The following is a 23199-nucleotide window of genomic DNA, read 5'->3' on the forward strand; positions in this document are numbered from 1 at the left end:
ATTGATTCACATCAGAGCATGTAAATAAGTAGACCTACTAATTACAGCTCATAACTTAAAGAAATTTAATTTGCATTATAGCAGAAGTAATCATTAAACTGAAAAGTGCAAAAATAGTTGTCTGGACATTAAACTTGCATTATAGTGGACCTATAAATCTGGACTTTAAGCCTATGGGTTTGCTAGTATGATTGAATACATTCATGGCCATAGTAAATCACCAGCTTAGACTGAGTTATATATACTCTTCAAAAAAAGAAAGGCAAAAGGGATATTTTTGTTATTTTAAAGAGAAATATATGTAAGAACGTTACAAGCTCAGAGTATGTGATGTTACACATGTTAAGGCACTGATTGTCAGACCAAAATGACAATAAAAGTTGTGCACTTTGAAAACGGAGGAAAATATTGGATTTTTCGCCAAAACGCATTCGTGTCCAATAAATTTGTTTGAGAGATCTGCATGTTCTGCAAGTGCAACATGTGCAAAATCCCTATAAAAGTGATGGGTTCTCGGTTTCCATAGCTCAGTGGTAAGCCACCGACAAGCAATACAGTTACGCCAAGACTGACTGAAGCACAACGCAACAACGCCATTGGTCGCTTGGAAGCAGGCGAATCTTGATCAGATGTTACCAGAGCTGTGAATGTCCACCCAAGCACCATCACAAGGCTATGGAATCGTCACCAACAACATGGATCAACTCGTGACCGTCCATGATCTGGCAGACCTCGTGTGACCACGCCCGCACAAGATTGCTACATCCAGTTACGTCACCTTCGGGATCGGACCACCACTGCGACGTCTACTGCCTCAACCATAACAGGGCTGCGTAGGATTTCCGATCAGACCGTATGCAACCGTCTATGAGATTCTTAGGCCCCATGTGCAACCCATCATGGTGAACGTCAACGATGTTTTTCAACATGACAACGCCCCTCCTCACACAGCCCGACTCACCACTGTCTTCTTGAGACACCACAACATCAGCGTTCTTCCCTGGCCCTCCAGATCACCAGATTTAAACCCCATCTTTGGGACGAGTTGGACCAACGTCTGTGACGGCGACAACCTCAACCTCGGACTCTACCTCAGCTTGCAGCAGCTCTGCAGGCTGAGTGGACAGCCATTCCACAGGATGTGATTCATCATCTCATCACTTCCATGGGCAGGAGATGCCAAGCAGTTATTGATGCTCACGGGGGGCATACTCATTATTGACATTGAGTGACGTTAAACTTCAACTAGTAAGTATGGACTTCGCCTTTGCAGACTTTGGATGTTCAGCAGTGAATGTGCAAAGTTTCACACATATCATACAGAACTACCCAGAATAAACTTGTTAACAATTTGTCTCAAATTTTGCCTTTTGTGTTTCTTTTTTTGAAGAGTATATATAGATGTGAAGCAAAATCCTTCCTACCTGTCATTTATGTAATTTAAAATTTCTACCTTTCAATCAATCTTAGGTAGACAATGTAAATCTTTTTTATTTTAATTAATTATGATATTACTAAAATTATTAAGAATATTTTAAACAGAGGTTAGTAGTGCCTTTAAGTATCTTTGTAAATTTATAAAAGTTTATATGGGAAAATTCAGTGCTTAAAAAAAATTAGTTTTTTCCAGTAATAATCAACAAACCTATGTGCTTTTTCATCTAAAACTAAATTCAGTATATAACCTTATATAAATCAGCATTAAAAATAAAACAACACATTATTATTAATAATTTTTATAATTCACTACCAAAATAGTTCTGTACAGTTTTTTCAGATTTTTTTGCACAGAGTCATCAGACATTCATCAAATTCATCATACCAGTGTGGGTTTAAACAACTGTTTTCCCCATGTTTGTAAAATTTCAGCTTTTATCAGTAATTTTTCCAGAAGTGTTTGAACTTTCGTTCATTAGAACTGATGTGTAAAAACAAAATTCTAAGGTGCATGTGAAGTTCATAAAATAATCAATGTGTGTAAATAAATCTGTTATTCACATTAACTTCAACAGTAACACATTTCTATATACTTTGTAACCACAATATATAAAATACATATATAATTCTCTCATCTCATGTTTTGTTGTAGTTACCTGACGATTTTAAGAATATTTTATGAAAAACTAGTTTTGTTTTATATTGCATCTCTGTTTAAACTTATGTAGAATGTATTACAAAACTAAAATATGTAGAATTAATTGTATTTCTTATTTTTTTCTGACTTCTTACAATTTATAGGATTTTCTTAAATTTTAAATTGTCTCTTTTTTATATTAATGTACACTATTTTATTTTATTGTACACTATTTTAAAGTAATGTGCACTATTTTAAATTAATGTGTACTTTGTAAGCTGTAGATTTTTAAGTTAACCAATGTCATTCATTTTTATCAGTGTTCATTTTTACTTATGGTCATTTAAGTTCTGTGTGTAAAGTGTATGATAATAATATTACATTACTATAATTACAGAAATCTAGTGTGTGTAAAGAACTTCAGCAGGTAGTAAAAGAATATGCCAAAGCAAATGAGGTAGATAATTTTACTACATACATGTGTTATTATGGAGTTTTTTAAAAAGACCTTTCTTTGTCCTTATAACTAAAAGATCGCAGAGAGTAAACAAAATTTGTATACTAAGGTGATAAAAAGATTATACAGTTTGTTGATGTAGTAATTTGAATTATGTTTATTAAATCTTTCAAAAGTAAGAACGTGAAGACTTGGTTTTGTCCATGTGTAATTGTTGTATGTTGTCGTTACTGGAAAATAATGTATCATTAAAACAATATTCAAGGGTATTTTGTTTATGCTGCTTACTAAAACATACTTGAAACACTTCATTACTGAATATGTTTTTCAATACTTTGAAAATCAAAACAATAGAACTAAGGAGAGTAACGATAAGTAGTGTACAACTAGTGAAATTTACATAGAAATGTTTTATATTTTTTGTGTCTTAGTATGGTTAAAAATATTTAAGAAAATAACTGATTTATCTAACTGTAATATTTCTAGTCTGTGTATGTGCAACTGTTTTTTGTGTGTGTTATTCAGGAGAAATTATTGCATTACTTGTTACACATGTATGTTCTAAAAAAAACAACAAAAAACAAACAAACTTACATTACTTACACCTGCATGTGTGAAAGTGTTTTCAAACTAGGTCATTAAGTGTAATCTTTTGTAAAATGCAATGATAATTAATATAACCAGGTTCTTCAGCAAGACAAATCCATTCTTGAAGTAGAGTTATATAAAGCCGAAGAAGAAATACAAAGGTATGTGTTGCGTGTATATAGATAGATATGTGTGTGTGTGTATATATGTATACCATATGATGTTTAAATACTAGATTTCTAATTAATAATTTTTACTGGGACCTGAAAGATTTTGACTAAAGCTGGAATCTAAATACACCATAATTTAGCTGTTACTTAGAAAAATATTTTATGTTGCTAGAACAGTTTTATTTTTAATTCCACTTTCTGATGGCTTCAACATTATGAAATAATTTATTTGAAACAACTTGAGTCAAATGCACTAATCCTATGTGTCAACACTTACAAGTATATCGATATTATTAATATTATTTCCATATGTTATTATTACAGCTAGATAATATTTTTAACAATATTACTGTCCACTTGTTAGTCAAAATGTTTATAATAGTTCACCCTTGCTACTCATGCTACCAGCGTAGTTAGTAAAAAGGTATTACAAGTGTATCATCCTGACTAGTCACTCTGGTGTTCATTTAGAACACATAGAACATGTTAGGGAATTTGAAAATATTTTTTGCAATATATGAAACTTCCTGAGAAAGAATGTGTAATACAATTTTGTTTATTAATGTGATTTTAATTTATGATTTTTTAGGTAGTGATATAAAGTCAGTAAGAAAGTAGCAATTTGTTATCTGTTAATGTGTTTTGTATTTACCATAAGAATATAATTTTCATATGTTGAAATATTGTTATCACAAATTGAAAATAAATTTAAGGCATAATTTTGTGGCAAAGGCTACATGTAAGTGATTCATACATTAGAATTCAGTTAAGTTGCAGAGATGAAATAGTTTGTTGAGGTATCTAGTGAAAATGCATTTTCAGGTAAGGAAAACATTAACTTTAAAAATATCATGAAAATATATGGTTTTTTAATAGTTTTCAAGTAGTAACTGACCAAAAGAGTCTGATCAGTCACCGTAGTAACTGACCAAAAGAGTCTGATCAGTCATGATAATAAGATTATACATATTTGACAGAAATACATTTCATTGTTATGTTTTTAAGTTTACACGTCTGAAATTTGATTTTCTTTGTTTTCATAGAAAAAGTAATTACTTGTTCTAAAAATATCAGTATTCTGTCATTATGCCAATGAATATTTATTCAGTGTAGATTTTATAGATGTAACTGAAAAGGGCCTTATATATTTCTGCTATAAATGCTAAATTTTTCGTTTTTTACTCTGACATCTAAATACTTATACAAAATGGCAGTAAGGTCACTAAGTTATTTTTAACAGGTTGTTTATTTTTAATGTGAGTTCTTGTGTTGTTGTTTTTAAGATCATCTCATTGAATAGAAGAGCTGAACATGTGTTACTTTTTGTGATATTTATTTTTTGTTTTCTACCTATAATGAATTTAAGCAACATGCTGTAACAATAAATTATAAAAAACACTATTGCATCATTGATTTAGTAATGGGATATAAATGCTTCATTCTTTATTAATTTTATCTGTAATTGGATATCACAAAACTGTTTATTTTGCTGATATATATATATATATATATATGTAGTCAGAAATTTTTGTGGTTAAAGAACATTTAGTTCAACATATAAGTTACTCAGAATAAAATTACTTGAAAATATTACTTAAAATGAAATGTATGTTAAATGGAAGTTAAATAATTTAAAATATGCTTTTCCAGTATAGCTGAAGGTGTTGGTTCATCTTATAATCATAATGAAGATGTCAGTGAGGATGATGATAGCTGTGAGACAGATAAATTGATTTATCATATTCAAACTCCTCAAAATATCTCCTTACAAAAAATGCGCAGATTTCAAAATTGCATTTCTCTTCATGAAAGGAAAGAGCCGGCCTACTCAAGTACTCCACATACAAACAGTGTTGTGAAGAACATATCTATTTGTGCTGAAATTAAAGATTTGGTATATTAAAATTTTTCCATTTAAATAAATGAATATTATCATGTATCTGGTCTTTGAAGTGTGTAAATGTATTGAAATATCTGCAGATGAAAGCAACTTAAAAAGTAATTTGTTATTTAACCCATTTAATATGGATGGATGGATTACACCCAGCTCATATCCCTTCAAATTAACCATAAAGTAATTGTACTATAACTTTCAAGTGTACACGTATCTTTATGAAATGTTGGAGCATATCAGTAAACATTACAAGATAATAGGTAACAGATGGTTTAATTGAATTTTAAGATTTTTGTATTAATTATTTATTTGTGAAATTTTATTTTCAAATGTTGACTGTGCAGCATGCAAATTATTTCTGATTTTAAGATAAAAACTACTTTTATGCATCAGAAAATTGTCAGATTTTACATGCAAAATCTCTATAATATCCCAATAACTTCTAGGTAATTATGAAACATTTTTCTTGGGAAAAAAATTTATATTTTGTCTATTATTTTCACTCTTGTATCTTTGTGTAGGTTTGGTAAATTTGACCAACCACAAAGCCACCATAAAAAAATTATGAAATAGATATAATTTACACCTTTTTCATTTTAGAATGATTGCACATTATAACATGAAACAACATACACACACACACACATATATATATATATATATTATTTTTGTTATATTTACCTTTCAGCAATGTTTAATTAATATTACCAAAGTTTAATGGTGTAACACATGTACTCATGCTACCATATCCAGTGATATAAAACTTGCCTTTACAAAGTGTCCTGTCTTGGCTTTGTTCTAATGGACTAGTGCAATGTAAAATAGTCACATTTTAGTTATAATATATTGTATATGTTATAACTATTTACAAATGAGTTCTTAAACCTCAGTTATTTTTCTTAAAAAGTAGAACAGTAAATAAAGAAATATAAAAAATGATATCTTCTTTCTACTGATGAACTTTGTACACATTTTCTGCTTGCCATAATTTGCTATTTCTTGTCAAATTTTGCATATGATAGATGTAAGAGAATATGTTTTTTTTTAATTTTATATATGCATCTTGAAATAACAAAACATCATAAATTGCTTTGCCAGTGCCATAGAATTCCACAATAGATTATCAGACTTAGTAACTAAGCTGTATATGGGTCTAAAACAATATGATTTTTTTGAACTCTGTGGTATTTTACTCTACCACTTTGAAAAAGAAATGGTTCTTCAATGTAAGCACTCTGCAGAAACTGACAAGATGACATGGAGGACATTCTGAGCTCTTAATTGGTTATACACATGTTTTGGGGCAAAGTAGGTGTAAGCTAGCAAATATTTCCAAAAATAGAAGAGGTTAAACAGGGCCATTTTGGTTGTTTCACTAGATAGCTACTCCATGTAGCTATCTTAACCATTTCCACCAGGTTATACAGAGGGGTGTGTATTTTCAATGCTACATTACTTTTCAGGATCCATTACCTCATTTTCATAGTATCCTATTGATGTTGGTAGGTGATGCACCAGCCTGCATGAGAGCCTATTCGTAATACCAGTTCATATTTGACGCTTGGCTATCTGGTAGGTTTCATCGTGGCCCCTGTTTTTTGTATCTGTATTGGTTCAGTACATTATTCATAGAAAAGGATCAATTTTCTTCTCACAGTTCCAAACCCACAGTTTATTCTATGTCTTTCCCATAATTCTGGGGGCAAGTGGGGATTTATCTTGTCTACATGGCTGGGGAGTGAGGATGAGTGTTCATAAATCCAGATTGAATGAGGTCTGTTTCTTCAAATTGAATAAGACATACAAGATCCTGTAATTCTGAGTCTGGGGTGTTGCCTTTTGGATTTCTTCAGGTTGAGAAGGTTTGTCCACCTCAGTGTTGCTTACCTTCTTGTTATGTTCCCAATGGCTACAGATTACAACCCAGTCATAAGGTTATGTATATGTATATATGTTAGAGAAAATTAACACTGATAAAGTTAAGTAAACAAAATCAAAAGGAAGGACTGCATGAAAAACAGCAAATCCAAACCTTTAACTAATTATATTAGTTTGTTCTAAGTGCCACTTTACCATAATGCAGGCTGGAATGCTAACTTACTTACCCCCTAGATGGTAATACCTTATTTTTCTTTTTCTTATTTTTCATTTTTTTTCTTATTCCTTACTTTGTAGAGCAATCATCTTTCCATAACTGTCTGCAGGCAGTGAAGGGTGATATAGGTGTGGGATGTTGTGGGCTTGAGCACTCATATCTCCTAACTTCTGTTTTTATATCTATTGCTGCTACTTTATGTGAGACTGATAAATGAAGATTAAGACTAATAAACAGTGTATCCCCACTGCAATATTCATCCTACTTCTTCAGTCACCTCCAAACCCTAGAGTACATTTTATATCCCACATTATAGCTTGTACCTTGGCACCTTTTCAATTAGTGCAGCATTTATCTGTTATTATTTTTAATTTATTTTTGTTTTGGCTTTTTTTTTACAACAAATTATCATAAGTGAAAGTTTTGGATTTGTTTTTAATACAGTCTTTCCTTTTGATATTATTTTATTTGACTGTTTACTATTAATAATTTATACATGTATACATATATGTATGTATGTTGTATAAATTCTTATTTTTAGGTTATAAGAAACATATATATATTATTGTGCAGTTGGCCTAGCCATCAATATGGGATGTAATCCTAACCCTAAGCTGTGCAAAAAGTAATGTTATAAAAAGAAAGGTCAGTTATTTTATGTTTGCTTTGGAAATTGTACACAAAAAATGTAACATTATTTAATAGTTTCAAAAACTGATAATACATGTCTGTTGTATATAGTCCTATATTTGAGGGTAAAGAAGGACTTTGTAGCCATTGATTACTGAGCTTATGTTGTAGTATGAATTTCTGATAAAATAGTATTGAAATATGATGTTTAAAGATAACAAACTAAAGCAATGTATTTTTCATGCTTTCTGTCTAATATATTTGAAATAAAGGCTGATTTTACACTGATGTGCTATGTAGGAAAGTACAGTTTTCTTAACATACGTTTAACTTCTCAAGTTTGATTTTTCCAAGGTCCAGAACTTTAATGGTATTACTAGTTTTGTTATTTTTTAGATCCATGAAAATGATAGCTTGCCTACACCTATTTGTGGGAAAGAACAACTTTTCCTTTCATGCACTGAAAAATCAGAGTCATCTGTTCTTTGTGGTAATTCTCCTGACGAAAGGGTAATGTACCACATAAATTACTCTACTTATCAGTCTATATAGCTGGTAATTACTGTAATATGTATTTTCCACCTAGGTTGTCTCACCTACTGGTTTACTTAAACTGTCATAATGTACCACATAACAAAAGAGAGAAAGTGTTTTTTTCTTCTTTCAAAGTGCCAGTGAAAAACACAATTCTAAAACTCCTCAAATGGCAAGCCTAATAGTATCTTTTTGTTTCACTGCAGTTCATTGTTTTTGTTTCTGTAAAACTTACTTTTATAACATTGTCTATCACAATTTTTAAACTAATGTAAGACAGTTATGCTTAGTTTAAATTTTACAGTTATACATGTATATATTTATTTATATATCATATAGACACGTAAAGAACTATATCTGTAATTTCATGTTCAGATTTTAAAATTTTATCTTTACAATGTGCATTTAAGCTTTGTATAAATTTTATTTTTTAAGTTTAAACTTCCAAACTGTGTCAATAATTATAAACTTGTATACTAAACCTAAGGCAGTTGTATTTTAAATATATATCTGCATATTTGATTATGAATGTTTCTTCACAGTTATAACTGTCTATTAAATATTTTACTTCCACATATTTAAAGCATTAGTTTCTACATTTACAAATATATATTTTAACTGTTCAGACTTTTATAGATTAAACACTATTTCATAATTGAGTAAGTAATTATAAATTCTTATGACTTGGAAGAAATGTAATCTATACTAACAAACTGGATTGTTCTTCCATTTTAATTTCAGCCTTTTAAACAAGATGAATTTGAAAATATCACATCTGATTATCATGGAAGCTCACAGTTAGACTACCAGGAAGAGGAAGAAAAGGTTGAGTTGAAAGGGTGCGTGTAAAACATTATATAACAGAAAGCTTTTAAACGTCCAGGAACGAGTGATTATCAACATATGAATTGAGTAAAAAGAAAAATTTAGTTAAAGATATTTTAAAAGTAATTAAGGTTGTATGTGTCACTTAAGTTGATCAAAAGCATTTATTCATAAAATCACTTTTCATAATACATTTATATAACTTTTTTTACAAGTGAAAATGAACATTTTTATTATATTGATGTATTCTTCAAATCTTTAATGACACTTAAACTAAACATAAGTGATAATCCTGAGCAAGCTTAGCATTCTTTGGTTTTGTATATAATGTTTATTTGCTTGAATAACTTATTCATTATTGTTCTGCATTAGAAAAGTCATAATTTAATGGTTAAAGTATTATTAGACTTGCAAAATGAAGTAGGTATAATTTTTCTAAAAAAGACAATAGAATAGTAACATTTAGTTCAACTAACAATTGATAAGAGGAAAATACTAAATATGTACTGTTACAATAAAAATATGTAATTTGTAATAATAGTAAATTTATTAATTTGTGTTTTTATTTCAAATAAGTACTAATTGTGATGTAAAAAAACCAAAAAACTAACTTTCAGACATGATAGTTTTAATTGCTGTCTAGCAGAAACTACTTTGATAAGAAATTCAAGTCCAAATAATAATTTATTTTGTCTATACATGTGTAAGTATCTGTATAATATTAATGTATATATAATTTATAACTCTTATAATATGCTAATCATTTGAAAATAAATCTTCCTAGGTATTTTTTAAGACTTATTAAACCTATTTTTGAAAGATCATTTACTATAAATCTGGTTACTATAACATTCAAAGGTATACTATTTTCTATTAGTAGTGTGAAATGTTTCTTCTGTATCAATTTTGTATAGCATAAAAGAAAGACTGAGATAGCTAGTGAAACTAAGTGTAATTTCAAGCATATAATTTTGAAAATGTTTGGTAAAGATTGTTTTTGAAATAGCTCCTTCTTATGTCTAAAGGTCTCACTTAGTAACACTTGTAAGATAATGATGTAATATATTTCTATTTCAGCTGTCATAGAATGTATGACATTTATGTTCAAGATCAATACTGGATATGGAATATTAATGTTTTTTTTCATCATATTTAAACTTTTGAATTGCACTTATAAAGATTTATATTAATTTGATTGTTATGTAATTGTTGTTTGCTTTGGTATTTTTGTCATATATATTTTCTTCCTTTTTCTAGAATACCAACCATGGATTCTCCTGTAAAACATTCTAAAGGTAAAAATTTTTATGGAAGTTCAAAATTATTTTAAAAATCTAAGATATGTAAAAGTTTTTGTTATGTTGTCAAAATATAAAATAAGAATGTTTTATACATCTATTAACTGAATTATAGTTTTCTTCAGTTTATTAATTGATAAAATACATTTTGTGTAATTATTTTATCTATATATTATTAATTGTAATTATTATGTCAATTTACATATGCTTAGGATTCAAATAAAGTTTTTACTAACCCATAATAATAAATCTTACAAAGTTTGTTACAATTGAATAGAAAAAAAAAATCCAAAAAGGGGCTTTTTTTAACTTTTCCAGGGTTTTGTATATCATGAGATATGAAGTAAATTTGCTGTAATTAAATGCACAATTGGTCACAGATATATAAATATACATTTAAAAAGTTACAGCATAGGTAAGAAAATAACTTTTATGGCAATCACTGAGATAAAATATGTTTGATTATATCTTAATATTAGGCTCATTTCACACATCTGCTGCTTACGAGATGTTAATGCATCGATCATTCTGCTAGTCAGGTACCATGTCAATCAGCAAAGGGGCTTGTGTGAGCTTACAGATAAAGTTCCTTAGTGCTATACAGTGTTTATACACTGCTGGCCAAAATCATAAGGCCAATGAACATAAAGAAAAAATATGCATTTTGCATTGTTAGACTCAACCACTTATTTGAGTAGAGCTTCAAAAGATGAAAATAAGAAAAAGGAAAATAAAAATAAAAAACTTTTTTAACGTTTAATAGGGACAATGTGAACACTATGAAATTAGCCTAAATACTAGCTGGTCAAAAGTTTAAGACCATACTGAAACGAAGAGTTAATCGGTAAACACATAATGAAATTTAGTCATTTGTGTTCAAGCATTAGCGTTGTCAACATCTCCCACTGACATCTCCTCTGTTACATTGGGTAAAAACATATCAAAGGCTAAAAAGTTGACAGAATTTGAACGTGGCAAAATTGTCAAGGTGCAAAAGCAAGGTCTCTTTCAATGTGCCATCGCTGGTGAGATTGGGCATAGTAAAACTGCTGTCGCAAATGTCTTAAAAGACCCTGAGGGATATGGAATGAGGATTTCAAGTGGTCAGCCCAAGAATATTTCCGGTGTTAATAGATCACAAATGAACCTCACCAAGCTTCCAATTCCAATGTTTCGACAAGTTATATAAACACAAACAGACATTTCAAATTATATGATATAAACTAATGTGTACATTATTGATTATTCATATGCATTAAAAAAGTCTAATCTATGAAATAAAACATACAAGTATGTTTTGGCAAGTGTTTTAGGCTTAGAAAAACATATAAAGTACTTAAGTTGCAAAAAAAAACTTATTTTCTATGTCTATGAAATATATATATAATACAACTGCAGAGCATGATTGTAGTTTATGCTTTTGTTGTAAGTTAAATGTTTTTGTTATTATTTTAGCACTTAAAAAGTACATTATATCTGCATATTAAAGAAAGTATATAGCTATGACAATATTAACTACAAAAAGATGAGCAATTTTAACAGTTTAAAACATAGTTTGCAACATTTAAGAGACTGATGGAAACTTATGAAAGCATTAGAAAATCTCCTGCATGTTTGAGCTGAAAAGTAACTTACTTACAACAGCTTTGAAAGTGTAACAAACGGAAGACCCCAAATTGGCAACTTTACTGAAAATTATGTGAATTAACTGTTTCATGTATTATCAGTCTTTCAAACTTGTTCCTATCTGTTCAGTTTTGTGAAAAATTTTTGTGAGAACAGTTTTGATATTCTTTTATAATCACGTCATACATGAGGTTTGTGTACACATGATTGTTCTTTAACAGAAACTGTATCTTTTGTATCTGAACTGAGGAAACATGACTGTATTGGTAATAAATACTTTGTAACATACCAAGTTGATAAATATAAAAATTCTACCAAATTAAAAATGCATATGATGAAAAGGATTTCTTCATTAGTATATTTTTTGTAAATCATTGGCTATAGTTATCAACAACCAGGTTTCAGAAAAAGGCTTATAATTTACATTTTGTATCCTACAGAAGAAAAGATTCTTGGAAATTCAATATATGATAACATTCAGAGGCTCACCAGCAAGAATAAAACATTGAAAAAGAAGTATATGAAACTGTTATCCAATATTTTGCAGAACTACAGTGAAGCCCAAATTAACATTGAAAATAAAATTAATAAGGTTTGTATATTAAATTTTAATTTGATTATGCCTGCTGTAATTTGTATGCTTTTGATGGTAGGATGTAATTTTAAAATCTGCTTGAGATAATATTGTGATAGATATATATCTTTGTTTATCAAGCTTGCTGCTAATTATGGAATGCATGATAACATAAGCTAAAATGTGTAGCAAACATTTTTATTTCATTACAGTGATGAAAAAGAAAGTTATAAGTAAAATAATTTTAATAGTCATGGGGAGTATTAAATTAACCCTTTAAGTAATATAATATTACTGGCTCATATGCTCTTATCCTAAGTTGTTTATCATTTGAAATTTTTTACTAAATAGTACATAATATTTAGAAAACAAAATATTATTGTATGTTAAAACAGTATTCATGACTTAGTTGAAATTTAATTGATCTATAATTAGAAATAACATTCTTTTCTCAAAAATACAATGGGAAACTGCACTGTGTATTGTTTAGAAGTCATAATATGTACCTTAAGGTTTAAATAAGAGGGAACTCAAGAGTACTTCCAAAATGAACACTCACCTCTTCACACAGAATAGCTTTGTTCCTCATGAATTTGCACATTCTGTCAAAGAGATTTACAATCCACGAGCTTTGTTAAAACTTCCATCTAATCTCATGTAAAGCCACATGTACAGTAATATCACTGTGTAGCTGAATCTTTCATCAATAGGATTACAAAATATCTCTGTGCGATTTCTCTCAAAACGTTAAAGTTGTCGGTCATTGTCTTTTTCCTTGATTCTGAAGTGTTCTGATTCTGCTGAGATTTGTGACTTTACTTTTTCACTTGATTTGAGTTTAATTATACTCGATGTGTATTTAGTGGGAAGAGTCAAAAGATATGGAAGTAAGATAAATAACTGTACCTATTCCCTCTCCAGCAATGTGTTTCTTTTTCCTCCTTCCCTAAACATAGCTCTACAAGCCTATTCCTTTCTGGATCAACTTTGCTCTCATAACCTCGTGCCTTGTCCCTGTAACCCAAATGATTTTTATGTTTTAGTATGTTGTCAGTCATATTTCCTGTTTTTTGATTCCCAGTTTTTGGAGTTACTCTTGCCAGTTTGAGGAGTGGATTTATTATCTGATGTTCTCATATTTAGTGTATGATTTTCCAATCTTCTAAGTTTTCACACCACTTTTCTTTGGAACATTTTTTATTTTACTTCAAAACAGAAGTCCTTCACCATTCCCTTGATGACTTTCGGAGGACTTTTAATCCCCTATTTTATTTTTTATTTTTTTACAATAGCCTGTTCCACTTTTTCTGCCCTTTTTCATCTTACCTGTTTCCTTTGTTGTTGGGACCTTTCAGAAAGAGATGCCCTCCTTTCTCAAGTCCATTTCCCTTCTTTCTTTCTCCAGGACTTTTATTTTGCCCCATTTTTTCATCCAAAGGTTTTTAATAATGTTCCTGATTTCCTAGAATTACAAGCTGATCCTGTATACCACCAATCATCTCTCACTTTTTTATTTTTCTGTTTGTCTCAGATTCGACCTTCCACCTCTGTACCTTTACCTGACCCTTCTCCAGTTCCACATTCTGCTCCTGTGTTTGTGCCATCCTACTTCCATCCAATGTCTCACTTACTGGCATAATCCAATGAAAAAATAACATACTCATTATTTTTCCTTCTTCACATAATTGCTCAACTGTGGCTTGCCTGTCTTGATTATCAAGGTTATCAAGTGGTGTTATATACCACCTTCTTTCTTTCCTGATACTGGAAAATATTTTCTTCATCTGTTCTTCCCATCCTCTTCTGTCGTTCCTTACAGGATAGATCTGGTAGTTCATCTACATGTTATATGCTTCTTTGTGGGAGGATGATCATCAGCTCTTTCATGCATCTTTTCATCAGGTTTGACACCTCACAAATTCTCTAGCTGCTAATTTCATTGTCCTTTAAATAAAATTCTTCAGGCTGGCATGTGGACTACTATACATATGTTTATTACCTACTATTTAGATCATTTAACTGTTTCTTTACTGAAGGATTTAAACTTGCTTCCATAACCACTCTCCAATCTGTTTTTCATCTTTTAAACAGGTGATAGGATAAATGAAAAAAAATCTCTTACCATCCACTCTGGTTCTGTAAGTGTTCATTGTGAGATGTGGTGTTACACAATACCACTTCAACTTTCCTCATAATACCTTTATATTTATATATTGAATTTCATGTCCTATCCATGGACTATCATGGAAAAAGCAACACTAGATCAATATTTCCATCCACTCTTTTGGCTAGTACTTGCCAGTTTTTAAGAATAGGGTTTTGCAGTCACCCATTGTACTATCTTCAGTGAAAGATCTTTCTGTATTGAAGGACTGAATGGAGCCCTGTCCAAATTCTCTGGGTCTCTTATGTGAATTTTTCCCCCTAATTGAGTAGTGTATTGGAGACTTGCAATTTACTGCTGCGGTAGTGGACTATGAAGAATCTTCCATGACTGTAATCTAACCATTGGGATTAAAACAAGTTTCTTCTACAGTGAGAAGTGAGGCTGGGGTGACACTAGAGTATAATGTAAGTCTCTCCACATATATAACCAGGATACTTCACATTCTTCAAAGGGATAGGTGGTATAACTCTCATTATGTCTGTTATTTTTATACCATTATCTTAGAAGTCCTTCTTCCTGGAGCTAGAGTCTGTCCAGTAGAGTCAAGGCAAACACACTTTTATTGGAACACTCTACATCATACAGCAATTGACATGGGGCCAGAAGACATTGATGATCAGTGAGATGTATATGTGTATCTATATCAACATAATACAGTTCCATCCTTCTATAGTTGGCATGTAGCCTGACAAAACTGACAGTAGAGTTGTGCTGAACACAGTTTATACACCAGTATTTTATTACTCACATAACTTACTCCCATAATAAATAAGAGGTCCACATCTGCTGGTTGAGTGGAGGTTCCTATACAGAAGTTATTCCATTAAGTTCCCACCTCCTGCAGCTATCAAGGAACCCATATAGAGGAGGTGAATGCAGGTACAAGTCTCAAGTATCCTTCTCCCACAACTGGTTTTACCCATTGAATCTAATAGTTGAGAAGGTTAACACAAAAAATGTGGTTTGAATTAATTCCAATCACCCTACACATACTGGCTGTCCAACAGCTTGTGTTAAAGTACTTGTCCCTATTCTGTTTATCCTTCTGAAAGAATTGTGATTTATTTCTCCTATTCCATTTTCTTATATTGGAGAAGAGAACACTATACATGGCAGAGATGCAGTTTCCCAGGGGTGTGCCTCTGGAGCTCCTGCCATTGAGTGTCTCACCTCATGGACTCCCTTTGGACACTTTCTGAAAGAAGTTATTTAGATATAGTTCACTCTTGTCACTATATCATCTCAATGTGAGATTAAAGCTATCAGATAATCACCTGTGTATATATTCCAACCCAGTTTCTCTATATTTCCAGTGCAGAAATATATATATTTCTCTATATATTCTCTACTTTCCAGTGCACTCTTCTTCATTCCTTTGTTAAAGAATGAGGATTCATGAGTGAAAACTAATAGGTGGATTCATTGCACATGGAGGTGTGTTTTATTCCTATTGGTGAAAGGGTCTGATGGTTAATGATGTTATCTTACAGTTACACAATTTCACATAGTTTCACGTGGAATTAGGTGGGAGTTTTCACATGGATGTTGGCTTAAAAATCTTTCTAGCAGAATACATGAACTCATTACAAAGAAAGGTGTTAACTTTGAGTAAAATGTTTCTCTGCAGCAGGTTAAATAATAATGTTGATAATCTTGTTCAGGAAATTTCCATTAAACGTAGACATGTGTATATTTCTATATTTCCTATCAGATGCAGTAATATCATAATTGATTCACATGCTTGAAGAATTGCAAGTTAAAACTTTTTTATTAAATCTTGAAGAATAATTATACAGAGAGAGAGCTTTGTCTGTCTACAATGATAGGTTTTAACATTGTGTCATCAGGATGGCAAATATGGTATTAACACTTTTACTAATAAAACATAGAACAATGTTTTGACCTTTTTAGATTATCTCTGTTAACCTGATGATGACCTAACAAGGTCAAAATGTGGTTCTCTGCTTTATTAGTAAAAGTGTTTGTACCCATACCAGCTGTCTTGAGATACATTTTTACTTCAAGTGGGTTTCTCATCATCATGAAGGTTTTAACACGGATTCCAGGAAAAAAACATTATAATTCTGCCTTAATAGATGTGTTGAAGATAATTCATGGTGGACATTTTCAGTTAAAGTTACACAATTCTATTTGTCTTAAAGAAACTACTGACGTAAATAAGTTTGCACATTTGATTATACAGTTACTCCTTAGATCATCTGTATTCATTTAGTACAAAACTGAAATCTTCTTAACTTGTATGTGTAATTGAGTAATGTATATAAAAATGTAGGGAAATTTCTCTCATTTTACATGTGTGCTTAGTTCTATGAATTTAGCGCCCAGCTAGTACAGCGGTATGTCTACGGAGTTATAACGCTAAAATCAGGGGTTCGATTCCCCTCGATGGGCTCAGCAGATAGCCTATGTGGCTTTGTTATAAGAAAAACACACACACACACTATGAATTTGTGTATCAGAGAACTGTCACTAGTGTGCATTATCATATAATACTTTAAGTCTTTAGAGTTCTGTGTATATTATTTTATACCAATTGTTTTAGCCTTTTTTATTAACAATGAACTTTAGAAGTACTTTAACATTAAATATTTTTCACAGATCACATGATACTGTGTTCACAGTTTAAGCAATGCAGACTAGAATTACTGTTTGGAAGCAATGGTCAAATTATTTTTGAAAATTTAAATTCATACATTCATGTCTAATATTTTCTGATTTCTTATGAATTATGTAATAACTTTTAAAAGAAAAGCTCATAAAATTCTACATTAATTATAATTAATAATAAATAGTTTTTGTTATGAATAGAAGGAAAACTACAAAAATTTGTATGACCCCTCTGCCCTAGATCACCAGTTTGGTACCCTCCCTGCTAGTGGTATTTCAGCTATTGTCAACAATTAATTACTTCTCTAAAAGACTAAAATTCTGATATGAAAACTTGCCTCTGGTCATAACGTAGTAGTTGTTGTTTTTAACAACTACTGTTCTCTATGTGTGCAAATTTTTGCTCACCACTAGCCTTATGCTTTCACCTATGTTAGTGTGTTGGAATATGTTACAGCTGCATTGAAGCTTGCAAATGAACTTGCGACAACCTTCCACCAATAGGGTTATGATACCCTCCAAGCACAGCTGATTCTGTTCTTCACTTCTTAATTTAGCACAGTTGTGTTATGACATATCACTCAACTTTGTTTATCTTTAGCAGATTTTGAACTCAGTTACGCTATATGATAATCGTCTTTTTATTCAAAATATTTCTTTTCTTGGTTTTTGTAGTTTCATCTTATAAGCAAGTATGCTCAGCTGTAGATTGTTTTAAATTTAGCTGTGATAGGAATGTGTCTGGCACTCCTGTTGGTGGTAGAGGGTTTACACATGTTCATTTGCATTCTTCAATGCAACTGTAACACATGCAAACACATTAGACATAGATGAGAACACAAGGGCTAGTAGAGAGCAAAAATTGTCACATATAGAGGGCAGTAGTTGTCAACAAAAGCTGTTATGTGAGAAAGGAGATACATTTTCAGTGTAAGAAAATTTTAATTTTCAGCTTTTACTAATTTATATGTTTAGTCAACCCCCAATTTTATTGATTATATTATACTTTTTAAAGTATAAACTCTTGTGATTCCAATCTCAATAAATTTTAAGAAAAATGCTTTGTGAATTTTTTACCTTGAGTTCAAAAATTATAATGTATTAAGATGTAAGAACCAGTAAAAGGAAACAATTGTTACATATCAAGTGCCTGACAAGAAAATAACCCTGTTTATTGTGTAGCTGGAAAATCGGCTAACATATGTTGCAAAATAACTAAAAATATAGACATAACAGTAATAAATGTATAAATTAACTACAAAACTTTTCTAAATTAAATTAACTCTTAGCAATGGCAATGAAGCTGCTACATAGTATATTTTGTGTTTAGATCTGTACACCTAAATGATTAGTTACCTTGATGGATTACAAGTGAAACTTTAAAATGAAAGCTGTGTCCAAGAAGTGTAGCATATATTTCCCTTTGGAATACTCTAAACTAAACTATTATATTTAGTGTCAGAAATAGTCTGTTTTGATCAGTTAGATAATATAATGATTCAAGAAGTTTAAGTAACATAAATGTTTTATTTATAAAGATGATAGCACTAACTGCAAAAGGAAAGTTGATTTTAACCAGTTAAACTGTGGCAATAGAAAACTTAAAAGGAAGCAGTTAATTCCATTTTGAAGTTCAAAAATAACAAATTGAGTATAAACTTTACACCTGCTAAGTAAGTATGTATATTTAAACCTTTACTTATGAATTTATTAATGCAATAGAAATGTTATCATGATTTTCTTATAGCAGTATAACGAAACATGTTGGGACTGTCAAGTGTTTTGTGTATTAAACAAATATTTTATGAACAGAATTCTGGTAGTAATGTGGTATGTAAGGACTCTCAAATGGTTGTGGAAAATTTACATAGAGAAGCATTTCATCTTGAAAAGATTTTGGAAAGGTGAGAATTATCTTTAGTATATCAATTGAATGTTTGACTTTGATACAAGTATAGGTTTTGTTTTATTTTTGGTAAAATTAAGGATTGTTCATCATTATTTGTATTTTATAGACAAGGGTGAGAATCCCCATGGGTCTCAAATCTAATAATAATATTTATATACATAAGCAAATATACAAGATTCAATAAATTGTAAATAGATACATGCATGTTATTGAAGTTTGGTGTTAAAGTTTTGCTATAATAAAAGAGTTATAATTCTCCATTATAATTCTATACACACACACACATATATATATATATCAAAAGAAACAATTTCTAAATAAGCACCAAAAGCTTTTCCTAGAAACAATTACAGTACAAAACTTAGAAATGTTGAATAGACTCCTGTTCCCCTAAAAGAATGGGGAAGTGGGTATTCTCTAAGCCTCCTGGCTGATGTATAACAGGTAAGAAACTGTTTGTGACCTGACCACTTTCTCTCTTGCTTTGCAGTGTCACAGATTTCAAGACAATTAAATAAAGTTGTATATATTTAAGTCACTCAGTCTCTGTTTTGTTTTTTGAAAATACCAGAATTTGTAGCTAGAATCAAAAGCTAAATGATGGAAGGTATACAAAGATCATTTACAATATCAACAGTGAGTGATAAAAGTAGTTTTCTTACTCTTAAAGTGTACCAACTGAATCAAATTTTGCTTTGCTTTCATGAAACAACAGTGAACCTGAATGTTGTGTCACATTTAAAGAGAAGAATTGTTCCAGACATCACAGTGTGCTAATTTTATATAATGCTGTGAAATGATTTAAACAGTGATCCAGCTAGACAGCATATTGACATAAATTATAAATAAAAGGATACTTTTATGCTTTTATTTTATTTTTAAGTGACACAAACTATCTGTAGGAATTCACTGAAATAATTACCCAATATCTACTAATTATCTTATGTTGAATAGTACTCTAAAGTGTTTGAGTGATTTGAGAGATACAAAGTCATTGTTGTAATTGCAAAAGGTATTGTAATGATAATAACCAGTCACAGGTGGCAGTTTATTTTAACAGTGATGTTATTTGCCAAAAAAAAAAAAAGAAGTAAAATGTCCTGAAGTGATAAGAATTTAACTAACTTTCTAACAAAGCTTCAAGCAAATTAAAGAAATTTCATTAGCTTGTTGAACCAACCTACATGATAAAAAACAATGAAAATGGTACTAAATAATTAACAACTTGTTATCAGAAAGAAAGAATGTAATAGTAGGATGTGACATGTAGGTTTGACTATCCTGTTTATATCTTAGTCAAGCAAGAAGGTTAGAAGTTATACATTACCTTTTAAGTTTGGCTCAAATTACACTTTATGGCACAGATCTGTTGAGCTATAATGTAAATTTATAAGGTAGAAAGAAAATCTGAAAGGGCAATTCAGAACAAAGTAGTGCAATGTGATTCAGAAAAGTGAAAATCAATCATTCATTTCAGTATTTTTTAAATTAAGAAATTAAAACTTGCATTATATTAAAGTTTGTGTTAAAAATACATTTTAATGTCAAGTTTATTCATAAAAAGTGACAGTAAAGCTCTTTTATTAAATTTTGAATATATTTCTGTTAAAAAAACAAAGTTGTGACATGTGTTTTGACTTACCTGAATACATAGAGTTCAAGTATGTTTAGAAACTTACAGGTATCAATCAACAAATGAATTTAGAATGATTGCATTCAAATAAATAACCAGTTGAAAAGAATGTACAATTATTGTTTGTGGATAAAATTAATATGCCCTGCATGATAAAGCCTTGAATTTACACAGCATTAATTACACTTTATGTGGATTATTTATATGATAATGCAATGCTGCCATTGTATACTTATGGCTAGAAGCTGAGCCAGTAGCATTTGACCAGTTTTAATTGCAACTTATTCAATTGTGTAAAATATCTCATGGGCTTAAATATCTGCTGTAATATTATTCTATTTATGTATATGTAAATATATATATAGTTTCAATTGAAAGAAGATGTGATGATTTTACAAGAATATTCATATAACTTATTGCACAAGTAAAACTAACATATCTAAACAGGATTGCAGGTAACATAGTTTTAGGATAACTTAAGTTAATAAAACAACATATCTAATAAACAAGAAAAAGGTTAAATCGTATGAAAAAAGGAAATGTAAAAGCTGAAAATAGACTAATCAAACTTTTGACCACTTCAGTATGATCTGCCCTCACTTCTCATTCATATTGTTAACACATCTTGCATACACAGACAACGTAAGGCCTGCATCATTCTGTTTGTGTGGATCTGTAGGTACTCATCCACCTTTCACAGTATCAGCCATTTCATCTTGTATATATGTATTGTTTGCTACTAGAAAACTAAACACAGTTTTATTGCATTAATGTTTTACAATTTCTGTCCTTTGTTAGATCAAATACAGTCTGTTTTCTTTACCCATTCAAAAAATATAAAAATGTTTAATTTTTGAAAACAAACAGATATTTCCATTAAACTTAAATATTTAAAAGAAAGAAATTCTGAATCTCTCTGTTTAAATTAGAGTTGATGTTTTTCAAGTATGCAGTGTTTACTTAGTATTTCATCAAAAATATTGTTTTATATATTGTCTTTTAATAATTTCAGTTTTGTTGTTTGATCCTGCCATCAAATCAAATATGATACAGTAAGGCCTAAAACAATCCAAGACTTAATTATGAACCATTTTATCTTATAAATTTACATAGTCGTTCATGCCTAGGCTCAACATGGCCAGGTGGTTAGGGCACTTGACTCACAATCTAAGGGTCGTGGGTTCAAATCCCTGTCACACCAAACATGCTCACTCTTTTCACTACAGAGACATTATAATGTGACAATCAATCCCACCATTCATTGGTAATTGAGTAGTTGAAGAGCTGGTGGTGGATGGTGATAACTAGTCGTCTTTTCTCTAGTCTTACATTATTAAATTAGGGAAGGCTAGTAAAGATAGCCCTCGTGTAGCTTTGCGTAAAATTCATAAAACAACAATAACAAAAAACATCATTCATGCCTGTCATATTTGTTTTTTTTTCAAAGTTAATTAACGTGTGTCTAGGAAGTGTAAGGAATAAACGTTACACTGTTTGTAAATTCTAAAATGTATAACATTTTCTTTTATTGTATAAACATACTATTTACTAATTTTCTTATTTAATAAAGCCTATTATAGTACTCTCACCCTTTTATCTGTGTTTTTTTACAATGTGATGATCAATTCCACTATTTATTAATAGATTAGTCCAAGAGTTAGTGATAGGTTGTACTGACTAGCTGCCTTCTTGTAGTCTATCACTTCAAAGTTAGGAATGGCTAGAACAGATAACTTTATGGTAGCTTTGCACAAATTTCAAAAATGCAGACAGTAATAAAACCTGAAAAAATATAGGTTATACTCAGTCAAATAGTAATTATTTAGTTGTATTTTGCATCCACTGTTAATGTAATCTTGATCCACACACCCAATTATAAAGGTTTCTCGTGTTTTTTTAGAGTAATTAAATACAATCTTGTGCTTTCAGTTTAATAAGTTATACTAATAAGAATATAACTGAATATGGAGGATAGAAATAATCTTGGCAGATGTTTGAGTTACTTTTCAACTATACCACACCACGTAAAATTATCTGGTTAGTCAAGAAAGAAATCTTTGCCAACTTTAAGGTTGATAAACAAATGATCATAAAAAT

The 23199-nt window shown here is 30.4% G+C and overlaps 1 protein-coding gene across 12 annotated transcripts in view; it reads left to right on the top strand.

Annotated features, from left to right (window-relative positions):
- Positions 1–23199, top strand: part of LOC143240608 (uncharacterized) — an 83850-nt gene that overhangs the window by 44557 nt on the left and 16094 nt on the right. For all 12 annotated transcript variants that reach the window (XR_013021858.1, XR_013021857.1, XR_013021859.1 and 9 more), the window contains 8 exons: positions 2472–2531; positions 3216–3280; positions 4940–5183; positions 8305–8418; positions 9184–9281; positions 10525–10562; positions 12632–12783; positions 19373–19464. Coding sequence is in view for 9 of the 12 variants with exons in the window: in XM_076483320.1 (XP_076339435.1) it covers positions 2472–2531; positions 3216–3280; positions 4940–5183; positions 8305–8418; positions 9184–9281; positions 10525–10562; positions 12632–12783; positions 19373–19464 (863 nt within the window). In the remaining 3 variants the exon portion in view is untranslated. The remainder of the gene's footprint in view (positions 1–2471; positions 2532–3215; positions 3281–4939; positions 5184–8304; positions 8419–9183; positions 9282–10524; positions 10563–12631; positions 12784–19372; positions 19465–23199) is intronic.

This window comes from Tachypleus tridentatus, chromosome 13 (genome assembly GCF_004210375.1).
Source record: "Tachypleus tridentatus isolate NWPU-2018 chromosome 13, ASM421037v1, whole genome shotgun sequence".
NCBI lineage: Eukaryota > Metazoa > Arthropoda > Merostomata > Xiphosura > Limulidae > Tachypleus > Tachypleus tridentatus.